We start from the raw sequence: 12651 nt of genomic DNA, 5'->3' as shown, positions 1-12651 counted from the left end.
ACTAGTTATCCAACAAGAGAATAGAACACTTGACTACATCAATGACTACATCAGCAGACTAACAAGTTAAAGGACTGAATGATCAGTGACTCCATCCATCCACTAATTTACTTGACTACCTTGCCTACTGACTGACTGCTTAGTCATCAACATCTTCAATGCTGAATGAGGGCATGCCTGAGTTGAGTTGTGTATCGATCTGAGTGACACTAAGCACCATGATGTTAGTGTTTGCCAGAGGAATATGCAGATGCTCAGGGATATGTTTCCGAGCATCATGAAGCAGCCGAGCATACATAGCGGCTTGTCTGTTTATACACATTGTAAGAAGCTTGCAATATGTAAATTTAATAAGCTTACCTTGCTGCAAATGCTGCTGCTCCACGACTAACCAAATCATACCCTCCTTTCTCTGACTCGCCTTTCCACCACTTCATAAAGTGAGCAAAAAATCGTTGGGTGCGACACATTTCTGCCTCGACAATACCCACTTCTTCGGTCCAACGCATGGTTCGTGCACTAGCTCTGAACCACTCAATCCGTGTCGCTATGTTGCATATTCACAATGTCAGTAGAGAAGAAAGGATATTCAAAAATAAATGCTCACCTTCATTGGCCCAACTGTTAACATTAGTGCCACGATACGCCCCATCACGCCATATCCAGGGTATCTCCTTCTTCTGTTGTCCTGGCATCTCCTGGTCATGCCACAGCTTCAGCGGTTGACAGTCAGGTGTTGTTAATGGTTGGTAATTGTGGCTGTCAAGTGGCTCTCCAAGAATATTCAGCTTCTCACGAGCACATTCATACTCGACACACAGTTCATCAATCTTGTCTCTGGTTGTCTGTAAAATCTTACCACTCCGGGTCTTCGCTGATTGACTGAAAGTCCCAGCTGTCTTCCTGAACAAGAAGGCTTGTAGGCCAAGTTTGTTTCGAATGTCTCGTAGGGCCTCATTTGCCTGTGCTTGGCGCAATAGACGCTCTGCTGAAGTGAATGTCATGAAAGCGGAGTGATTCTGTACTGCTTCTGGGTAGATGGATGGAATCGGGAGAATCTGATCCTCTGGGTCACAAGGCTCACGACTTGGCCAAGCAACATCTGTGAGCTCTTCCTTTAGCATGGCAATCATCGGTCCGAATACTGCTGTATGGTTCGCAAACCAAGTGTCCATCTTATCAACCAGCTTTTGACGGGCTTCGTCAATGCTGTGTTCTTTTTGTGCTGATGGAGCCTTTCGGTTGTCTTCAACAGCAAGCTTTAGTGCTTTTCTGTGTGAAATGTCAGTGTTGAACAGTAGTCATGTAAGAGTACTGACTGCTGTCGCTCAAGATCTATGGCAATTATGAGCAACGCTCCGAGATTGGCAGCCATACTCCTCGCACCACCGTCTTCAAGTCCATCAGAATCACCGTGTTTGCGCTTCTCACCAGACTGCTTCTCTGCTGCACCCAAAGCTACAAGAACATCCTTGGTTGTTGGTGCTAGAACGCACTGTATTATTACTAGGAATGAGCGACAGAGAACATCCTCACCAGTGTCTTCCTCTGGCTGATATGGGCTTTTCATCGTCTTGCATCTAGGGTGCGGACTTACAACATAATCCTGGAATTCTTTCTCATGCCTTTTCCATTCATCGAGAGGCATATCATTGGAATGCAAAGTGCTCTCGAGTTCTTCCAGTTCTGCAGCATTTTTGTCGCGAAAGTGGAGCGCTTTTTCGAATTTCTTCTTCAGTGAATGTGCTAGAATGTATATTAGCAGTGACCAAGCGATACAACAAGAATGTAATCAAAACTTACCCATGTTGAAGACCTTCTGTATATTGTAGTCTGAATTGTGTTCATTTAGAATATCTTGGCGGTGACCAGGTCCCATTTCACGACAGGATTGGGCAATGGCATTGATAATTGACCAGCGCCTTTCCGGAGCTTCACCATCAGTCATTCCTACCTATGGCATATAATACAGAGTTTCCGGTTACTTATTACTTGCCCTTACAGTGTAAAGAAAAGTCATGTCGCTACCATGGGAAACCACAGTATTTGACTGCAGCACTACCCACCCGGTATCTCAATCTCATTGATGAGATGAGTGCAGTTATGGCTCAGCAGGATGATGTTGACAAGGCCCGGCGGAGAGTTGAGGGCAAGTTGAGTACCATTTTACACAAGTGCGGGGATGGTGCACATTCAAACATTGCTGTTGCTGTGGCCCCCTTGGAGTTTGTTGATGATGATGTGGCTGCAAGCAACACTGATGCGTATATTCCATGTATGTGCTACACGTTTCTCAGTTGTAACACTTGACCAAAACTTCCCTCTATCTCCAGATAGACGTCTCCCCTACCCACCCAGTATCTCAATCTCATTGATGAGATGAGTGCAGTTATGGCTCAGCAGGATGATGTTGACAAGGCCCGGCGGAGAGTTGAGGGCAAGTTGAGTACCATTTTACACAAGTGCGAGGATGGTGCACATTCAAACATTGCTGTTGCTGTGGCCCCCTTGGAGTTTGTTGATGATGATGTGGCTGCAAGCAACACTGATGCGTATATTCCATGTATGTGCTACACGTTTCTCAGTTGTAACACTTGACCAAAACTTCCCTCTATCTCCAGATAGACGTCTCCCTGCCCTCTTCCCGGACCCTCCACCTGTTGCCGGTCCATCAGTCGCACAACGCCAATGCCACAAAGTCACTTCATCTTCACCACTGTCTTTTCACCGATTACTGTCCGGTGCTCAATCTCTCGCCATGCCACCCAAACTGAACCGTTCCTTTGTTTGGAAATCTCGTGTCAATGTCTATGCATACCTAGAAGTAAGTGTTCTCTACTCAAGGTTCCAATCCTTACTGATTCTTCCTTACTCTAGAACAGTGTAAAAGCGTCAGAATACTCATTTGTTGCCCAGCGCTCGATTTCCTGTATGAACATCTTCGAGCCATTCAGCATTCAAGAATCCGATGTCATTGGTTTCTTCACTCTGGCAAATGATGCTTGGATGTACATGATGGCGTCCGAGGTGTCCTGGAGGAAGCTGAGTCTACAGGGTGGTGGTATACTCATTTGGGCAAAGCATGGTGTCACTTCCTTGCGAGATGTTGACAAAGTTATTGGTGAGTGTCCTTGACTTCTCTGTGAAGTGTGAGTTGCAGAAATCTAATTGTATTGACATTAGATGTAGGACACCGCACTCTCGGACTGCGAAGGCCTGAAGCCGGCGAGATGTTTGCTCCGCACCAACCTGGTGAGTGACTTCTTCATTGACTATGTATATTGACTGATGGTTAATCACTGCCTACAGGGGCTACTTCTCTTGACTAGATAGATGACTATGATTCTCAGCTAGCTTAGATGACTATTGGGAGTACTCAGACTTCATGACTGTCAACCTAGTCATTCTAATCTAGTCTGTCTGTCTACTATCATCCAGCCAGTCACTATGTAGTCTATAGCTTCATGTAGTCAATGTATCTAGGCATCTTAAATGAGATTCTCTGTCACACATAATAGTCAATTGATCTAGTCATCTCTTGCTTCAAATTCCTGGTCATCTAGTCAGTCAAGCAGTCAACTCCATGCAGTCAAACATGCTTATACTCAATTTCAATCTAGTCATGCTGCCTTCTCTAGTCAATGTATCTAGTCATTACCTCTCAATACTCAGGCCTAGTTAACTATTCTAGTCACTGCTAATCTAGTCGCACTACTTCTCAATCCAATCCAGTCAATGAGTCTTTAAGACACATTGACTATATACTCAGCATGATCTAGATCACTAACTGAAGTGGCTCCGGAACTTCATCACCTTCGTCGTGGTGATGCCCGCGGGAGATAACGCAGCTCACAGTTCCTGTCAACATGACCAGTATAAGTAGCACCACAATCTCCCCATCCGAATGCCGCATTCCGCTCGCACCCTGAAAGTGAAAATCTTGTTGTGATCCTTGTCAGCCAAAGCATTCCCTCCAGTTTCCCCAATGTCGTTGGTAGGTGCCAGTGAAGCAGAGCTGGTCCAACTAGCTTATGACAAGTTCGTGTTTCACCGGAATTGTTTCATGATGCTTGTGCACTGATGGATCTCCCCTTGTTAGCATAACAAGCAAATACTGCAGTATAGCAGTTGCAGGTGAGTTTTGCTGCTGAAACCTTGACCTAAAGCTGATGGAGCTCCTCACTAGCTTTGCTCTTTTTCGAACATGCAATAACCCTTCCTGATGAAGTCAACTACATATGGAGACACAAGAAAACTGGAGTTGCAGTTTTGTTTATATCCAACTATTTCCTTGGCGTGGTATTGGCCTTTAGCACGGTAGTGGGGATACCTCCATGGAGTACAAATCCAGTAAGTTGCCATGGTTGTATCTGATGCTTCTCACATTGTGACTGATGCTTGTTGGATCTCTGTCTACTCAGAGGTCTTGTTCTTCTTTAATAGAAAGCAGAGACCAACTCATTATGTCCTAGTTGTGATGCCACACTGCTGTTATTGGCAGCTTGTGAAGAATTTCTTTTCATTGAATGGGTCAGTAAGTCACTGTGCATCTCAATGGTAATTCAATGTTTATAGTTATCACCACTCTTCAGTGTTCTCGGCTTTTTGGGTGTATGCAGTAGGGGGTCAGGCATGGCTCTCTGCTGCAGTAGTATTCATATTGAGCTTGGTGCCCTTCGCAACTAATCTGGTACTGTCAATCTCACCGGAGCAGAGGTAGAATGCACTAATGAGCAACATTTTAGTATAACTATGCCACAGCCTCATATTATGTCCAGCTCATTCCTGACTTTGGGCCCATCTGCATGAAAAGTGAAAATACAGTGCAACCTAAGATGCAAGTATTTTCCTTTCTCATTGAGTCTTCTGCTGACAGGCAGACAGATGTATGCAATCTTGCTTGCCTTCTGTGATAAACTTCCCGTGTACCATACTTAATATATTTTTAACAGTTGAAATTGCAACACGAGTCTCTGTCATTGCAGCTGACATCATTGTCCTTGTGGTAACCTGGATGAGGACATACAGTATCAAGAGATATGCAAACTTGGCTCACATGGAGGCTCCCCTGGCAACACTCTTACTGCGAGATGGTTAGTGCATATACTGTTCACTGAACTGTTCCTCAGTTTTAAGCTTGCCCCTCTGTTAATTTCTCAGGCACTTTTCACTTTACGTGAGTATGGAGTGTGCCAGCGGTTCAAGCTGATAATGCATTATAGGTTACTTCTCCTGCTGAACCTTGCACAAATGCTGTCAAACTACTATGATGTGCATTCTGCTACTGTTACTTTCCACCTGCTTACCTCTGACATGCATTCTCATCAGCTCTACTATGCATTTACAGACTACTTTGTCAATACGTTCGCTTGTCCCTTCACATTGATCAGAACTCACCCTCACTCATATAACCTTGCAGATTCATGTGCATTATTATATCTCATTTTCTCTTGAACTTGCGTGGGACAAACAACATGCAAAACCATGTTACTTCTGACCTCTCTTTCTTGCACACACCTGCGCAGAGCTTGCAATTTGCCTCGAGGATTGTTGAGAACATGGGTGCATCACTTAGTCTTGGATCTCCCTTGGAAGTTGATGACCTGTATGGGTTGGACATTCCTGAAGATGACCTTGATGTCTCAGATGGTGGAGGGGGTAGTGGTGGTGAGGCTACTACAGGAGAAATCAAGCTTGTTGAGGTTTAGGGAGTGTCTCTAGAGCCTTACGAGATGGAAATAATCCCTGTTGCATGAGGGATGGAGGATGTCATTCCTGTATAAGTGAGTGTTAATCATTTCTTATTGTTGTATCTGTTACTGAGGTTGCCATTGATATCTAATGCAGACATTCTCATTGCGGATCGCTATTCTCGACATTCTTGACATGTGGCTAACACCTGCAGCAAATTCAAATTCTTGTGATTCTTGAATCAATTGTTGACATGTATTTATGAACAATCCTCGTCTGCACCACAAGGCCAGTTGTGGAAAGCCATCCTGAAAGACGGCCGCGAGACATGGATCACCACATGTTGCATTGACAGTTTATTTTGATTGGTTCCGACAACTTAGATACTAAAGCTATTCCTTCTGCATATTTGATGTCAACCTTCCCAGATGACTTTTGTCGAGCACGGCATTTACATTATTGGTAGTAAGTGCCCTGCGATCGTAAGCTCCAGCATGTGCACTGACCACAATGGATGCATCCATTATTCGTCTATGCAGGTGCTTTGATGGTCACAGAAGGTCTGCGACATGCTGGTCTGCATCATTCCCAAGGCCCAGAGGAGACTTTGTCGACATAACCCTTGCTCTTCGGCACACACTTCCAAATGTTGTATGTGTCAGGCCCATACTCAGCTCCATGGGTAGTATCCGTGAAAGTCCTCAGCGAGCATGAAGGCACAAGACCCGCATAGCTGGCCGGTGGTCACACTCTTGATGCTCAGCAGACACTGCGATATACTGGCAGGTCTGTAATATGACCGGTGGAATGGACACCGATCAAAGGGTGTACTTACCGCTTTTTTGCACACAGTTCTCCTAGTACTGCGACGGAGCAGGGTATCGAGTATTCTGATCTCCGGAGATGCTGCATGTTTGTACCAAAATTGATGTCTCAGTTCGTATGTGATCCAAATGCTGAGAGTGAGGAGTGCATACTTGCTGTACCGCGTCGTGGAGCGTGACACTTTCCTCATGCCTCACATCATCGATCTGCGGATCCCGACAGTGAGAAACGTTAGGGAGGAAAGGGGATCTTGGCGTATACTCTGCGTTAATGAGGCATTGCTTTCTGATGCGATTGGGTGGGCAATATGATGCTCACCAATTATTTTGGGTGACCACATAATATTGCGCCAAGCACATGACACAACACCTTGAAGGAGAAGGGATTCGGCAGGACGGGTCAGATGATGACGACAACGACAGCGTTGCGAGAGCTTAGTCGACACACTTTAGGATATCTTTGTACCTTTCTGCTCCAAATGAATAATGTGCTGGCCGCGAGACGAAATAGTCCTGAGCGACCCGAGCTCGAATCAATGTCGGCGTGAGTAAAGAATACTATTCTCTAACGAACGGCAGGAAAGCAACCACATCGTCTAGTTTTCTCCGTGGTTCCTGATTTGGCTAGAGGATGCTGCAAGTATCCGAGATAGTCACGCGAAGGCAGAAGAGAAGATCACGAGAGGAATTAATACCGCTGGACGTACCGGATGTCCAGCGAGTAACGAAACTCGACTTTAGCATGGTGCACAGGGGTTATGAGCTTTCAAGCTTATCACACAGGGGACGAAGGGAGTTTGGAGATTTTTGCAAGTATCACTCGATTACTTTGTAGCTTTCAAACAGGGTGTGGTATCTATGTGGACGAGCATGAGGTCAGATAGGTGATTAACGAGAGATCATGAATTATCACCATAGAGGAACGCACCACTTTGTCCATGTCTGAGCCCGAGACGAATCGGTGGCCAAGCTGGAACCAGGCTTATGGGTGATGTAGTCCAGTCTCCCAGCGGAAGTTCCTACTAGCGGCTTGTGCGCTATCGATGGACCACGGCACTCATGCACCAACTCAGCTCAGTCTACGGGAAACCACCGCTTGTGCAGCAACATCGGCGGAGGCGCAAGTTGAGAGCGCATGATTTTTTTTGTTTGCGGCATGCATCTTGAGCGTACTCTAAAGGAAGGGGCATCCCCCATCCTCTCACCATACGCAAACTCCGTGGGTCAATAGGATATGAGAGAAGGAAGGAAGTGTGTACTCACTCAGAAGAAAGGAGCCGCCATTGTGATTCTCCGTGAAGCCAACGAGATCTGGAGCTGTGACTGGGATGAGCTCACCGCCGCGCGCACGATAATGTTAAATCAACATTTAACAAGAGAAAAGAGATTTACCATGATAATCTCCTCCAGCGCGTCGTCGTGCTGACGTCCCGCGATGGCTTCTTTTAGCGAGTGCTGGGGGCGTTACTACGATCGTCGATGACTGTGCGTTGAGCACAATGAAGTGCGTTCTCCTCAGCTGTGCAGTTTTTTCACGTTGGTGCAAGGACTGAAATTACGGGGGTAAATATGCTGCCACAGACGAGGACCAATGAAGGGACTACTAAGAATTCTTTCACCGCACCTTTCACGCTGGAATTCTCGATCTTAAGATACGACGCAAGGGCCAACATAGAGTGCTTCTGGAAACCAAAGATATCGAAAAAAGGGTTGCCCGATGAGAAGAGGTACATGAAACGCAGTCAGCGTGGAGATGGTTCAGATTTTCAGGAGACGAAGTATATGTCAGCGCACAGGTAGCCCTTCGTGTCCAGCCTTCCTATCAGTCACAGTGGGGGCTGCACCCCGAGTTGTCTAGAAAGAATGTATCTGGAGAGATAGGTGACGCTCAGTGAGAGATATGCATGCCTACGCAAATGAACACTGTACGTATCGCACCGCAAACCGCCGTTTCCTCCACGTTTCTCTCGCTTGGCCTGTATTCCTTGGTGAATACGAACCTACTCACAACTCCGAGCAAACATAAGATAGTGCTGTGCGTAGAGAGAGGCACAGAGAGGGCCCTCCACGATAATGGAGCTGCCCTTTCCCAGATGGCCCGGGATTACTGTTGCGAATGTTGAGATGGGCATTGCAAAAATGCACGAGATGCAGTTGAGTTGAAATGAGGATGATGTGGTCACTCCTCACTTGGCCGGATGCTGAGGGGAAGAGGTGAGGGGCCCTGGAGCGGGTGTAGTGCCACAGGGTTAGGGCTTGTCCTGCTTAGGTTCCTATTCTGTCTGGTACGTCACTCAGGCTGGTCTACACCTCTGCAACTCCCTGTATATATTGATTGTCCAGTATAATCATCTCTCGCTCCACCAGGTCTTCGCGCCTTCCAACGGCTCTGCCCTTTCCATCCAGCTTTCCAGTTTTCCGGGGGTGATGTTACGCCATGGGCCATCCTCACGATCCATCGTGAGCGCAATTCTACAGGCCAAACCCGAGATGCTTCTCCGAGTCTACTCCCCTCGCATCTCTCTCCCCCTCCTACAATAGACCTCGATGATTCCGATTGTGCACAGGAGATACGAAAGACAAGGACACTGTCGTGGAAGTAGGCTCCGCAGCGTCGGAATATATCTGTATGCCTTCTTCTGCAGTGCACGTGCGTGATACGCGCTCCATTTAAGTTCAGCATCTCAGCAGGGCCTTGCCCACCTGCCTCATTCTCACAGCCTTCCAGTGTGAATACGGTGGTGCTGCATTCGGTCCTGCGAACGACATGCAATTTTCGCCGGGGATGGTACTTGCGCTCTGCCTAGCGGTCCACACCTGCATCAGTTCCCTTCTTATCCACCTCTCCTCCAGGCCTACGAACTAGGGGAGAGAGACACAATGGTGTGTCCAGTGTGCCTATGCCGCGGAGCTGCACTTGTTGTGCCAGACGTTGCAGACGTCCTATTGTCCTCTGCACTGACTTCACCCGTGCGACAGACACAATAATTGTCTTAAGTCAACATTCTCATTGACACTCTGATGTTATTTTGGAGCCTCTCCAAGTCCGTCCACCACATTTTGCCTTCTGGGAATTTAGCGTCCGGATCTCGACCATCTCACCGTATAGATCTGGTGAGTCGTGCTGGCATCACCGCTATTTTACTAGTACTTCAAAAAATGCACTCTATCACATCAAGGTACCAGTTTGTGATAATTATCAGATGGAGACAAGCATACACAGCGCTCCGACCAAAGGGGGCTCACTACATGCCTGAGAGACATAGCTTCTCCTGAACCTCGTGTGGCATTCACCACCTCCATCTCATCGAAGAGCACCTCGCGACGCATTGTAATCACTCAAACAGGTGAGTGAGCTGGTCCGATCTGCGGAGTTAGAAGAAGAGACAAAACCTGATCGTCTTCTGCAGTCCTCGGGCCCTTTCACTGAGTCGCCCGTCGTTCCGGGACAGTCAGTACTAGTGCAGAGCAGGGGTATACCCCTGGGTACTTTGACCTGTACCCCTACCCTTACCCTCCAAGGGTACATACCCTTCACCAGGGGTAAGGGTATGGGTAAGGGTACCAAACCCTGAGGGTATACCCTTCAATATCTGCCTTACTTGAGGAAATAACATCATAGACATTAAGTTTAAGGCTTGTAATAGCCTTTTTTTCTCTTTGAAGCTTCTGTAGACATAGTTTAAGGCTGCATCTAGGCTGCACTTAGGCTTTAGTCACCCTATAGTTACTGCTTACATGATATATATTATATGCAGTGATACCCTCCAGGTGTATAAGGGTCTGAAAGTTCATACCCCTACCCTTACCCTCCAATACCCTTACCCCTTACCCTTGAGGGTTATTCATACCCCTGCTCTGCACTAGTCAGTACCTGTGAGAACAGGCTATCTTACGGTCTTCTCTTGAGTATGCTGACTCGGACATGAACTCAACCAGTTACAGTGCCGTGTTGAATAACTTCGATGGCATTCCTCCCGGCGGACTAGTCATCTCTGTGTTCGCCGTGTCGACTGGGTGGATGCCGGATTTTTCCCTCACTGGCTGAAGGCGGTGGGGATGCAGAGATACTTTGATACCCCCAGAGTCTCAAAGTCATGGAGATGGCTACAATGGTTTGTCACTGGGTCCTACCCTACCCATGAAGAACTGTGGGAATACTTCATGGCTGGTGCGCACAGATTTCAATCTGATTAATCGTTGAGCTTGGCATGCCACTTATTACTCGCGCCAGAGTTGTAACCATCTTGTATTGCTCGGATAACCTTACTGACTCTTTTCCATATATGCCTGCATGCTAAGCATAATTCCTTTCCCTGAAGTAGTGCTACTTGCGGTCATCTTGATACCCTTTGGCGATAACACCGTGTCCCTGCTCTAGTATCCTCTCCACATCCTCTCTAACCCTCGGAATGTCCGGCTATGCAAAAATTGCTTTGACATCAGGAATGAATAACCATATTTTACCATCGTGTCAACAAGATTTTCGCTCCTGTTGCGCCATCTGTGAGCATCACAAGTGTTTTTCTCCTGGTTGCGCAATGCGACAGTAGAGTCAAAGCCAACTCACATCGACTGGGACTACCACTGAACAGCATTTCATTTGCAAGAGATTGTCACAAACACAACAAGTACCCAAGTAAAGACGTACAATCAAGTATATGGGTAGGCTACAATGGTATCGTTTCTTACACAACACAATACAACAAAGGAGTTATTCTGAATAGTACTGGATCAAGCAGCCTGTGAAGTTGGCTGCAGCACAGAATGCATGTCAACTCAGGGCGCAGTCGTAGCAGACCAGATAAACTTACGGGAGTGTAAAATGTGCCTTGACGAGGAGGCCAGGGCATAGAGCTAGCCACTGCGCTGGACGCGTTTCGCGCCTCCTGAATGATATTCAGGACTCGGAGAAACTCCTCGACCCGAATCCATTTGGCCTCCTCACCCATGCGCTGTAGCAAGGTTAACTGCCAGAACATGCATCCACTACATCAGGAAAAAGCCCTGACCCAGGTAGCGCCCAGCCAGTCTACATACGGCTCTGTAGGCTCTGTAGGTTCCACACAGTGATATGTAGCTGACATAGGTTCCAGTCGTGCCCCCTTATCAATACAGAGACCTGTGTTGACCATTTAATTTGTAGTATTCTCTATATTACCTCAATGATTATTTGGCCTGTGCTACTTGTGTGAATGTCAACATGCTTTGCATCACCACACACTGGATAAATTGGCCATCCCAACTCTAACATATTTCTGCTGTAGCCCTCCTCGCAGCAAAACAGTGATGACAATCCCGACCATGTCAACAAACAGGCTGGAAATTTGAAGAAGCGCACTGAGGCGCTGTCAGCCTATCTCGTTGATATTTCGCGCGCGACGGTTGCGCCCACTGTCGCCGATGACAGTCGGCCTCTCCGGCACATTCTGGGGCCATCGGTTATTGGCCGCAGAGGACTGCGGATTGCGCCATTGGTCACGTGGTATGTTCAGTTGAGAAAATTCTTCGAAGTTCAACTTGCTGGACGTATTCGTTGCTCTCATACTTTGAATCTTCGTGCGTGCATTTCTCTCATCTGCCACACCAGGTGTTCTTGGCTTTTTCACTCTGCGGCAGGCTCCAGTAACCAGTTGTCACATCTTCAATCAACCAGCACAAACTCGCACCCTGCGTGCCATCGACTCGTGTCCGCAGTCCTTGCTATCCAGCCCGTTCGCAAACAGGAAGTTGGGATGACAAGATTCGAACCTTCTGGGGTCACCACTAGTGCGTCTATGCGTTCGTCATGCACGTTGGTGTGCGGTGCCTCTCACAGTTCTGTTCCTCACATGCGCATGGCCGTCCAGTTGCTGCTGCCCCTGTCTGCTCTCCGAGGACGCAAGATAAGAGCATCGATGACTCTGCAGTCATGAACGGTAAGAGCGGCCTGAGTCTGGGATCCTGCGCACCAGTGCATGACACCTGGTGCAGCTCTGGTACTTGTGCGACTCGCTGGCCAGAACTGACCTTGTCCCCACTGTTGCTGTTGTCATCGCGCACATGCAGGATGAAATCCAAATGAGGACAACATTTCTCGAGAGCGGCATGATAACCAGGTACATCATCGTGACGCAGTGTGAGGGGCGTCATGCAT

At 47.4% G+C, this 12651-nt stretch overlaps 2 protein-coding genes across 2 annotated transcripts; one reads left to right on the top strand and one right to left on the bottom strand.

Moving 5' to 3' along the window:
* Positions 1-139: 139 nt before the first annotated feature.
* Positions 140-1807, bottom strand: SCP_0803820 (hypothetical protein; the record flags this gene model as incomplete). Its single annotated transcript, XM_027760972.1, has 7 exons — positions 140-308; positions 361-431; positions 492-547; positions 608-1272; positions 1320-1485; positions 1537-1746; positions 1804-1807. 7 exons carry the CDS (start codon positions 1805-1807, stop codon positions 140-142), a joined length of 1341 nt encoding a protein of 446 aa, XP_027616773.1.
* A 284-nt stretch (positions 1808-2091) lies between these two features.
* SCP_0803810 (hypothetical protein) lies at positions 2092-3329 on the top strand (the record flags this gene model as incomplete). Its single annotated transcript, XM_027760971.1, has 6 exons — positions 2092-2275; positions 2390-2563; positions 2622-2824; positions 2878-3121; positions 3190-3252; positions 3310-3329. 6 exons carry the CDS (start codon positions 2092-2094, stop codon positions 3327-3329), a joined length of 888 nt encoding a protein of 295 aa, XP_027616772.1.
* Between the last annotated feature and the right edge of the window lie 9322 nt (positions 3330-12651).

This window comes from Sparassis crispa (genome assembly GCF_003851025.1).
Source record: "Sparassis crispa DNA, contig_000007F, whole genome shotgun sequence".
In the NCBI taxonomy this organism is placed as follows: Eukaryota; Fungi; Basidiomycota; class Agaricomycetes; order Polyporales; family Sparassidaceae; genus Sparassis; species Sparassis crispa.
Note: the sequence above shows the minus strand (reverse complement) of the source record. Positions and strands in the feature narration are given on the sequence as shown.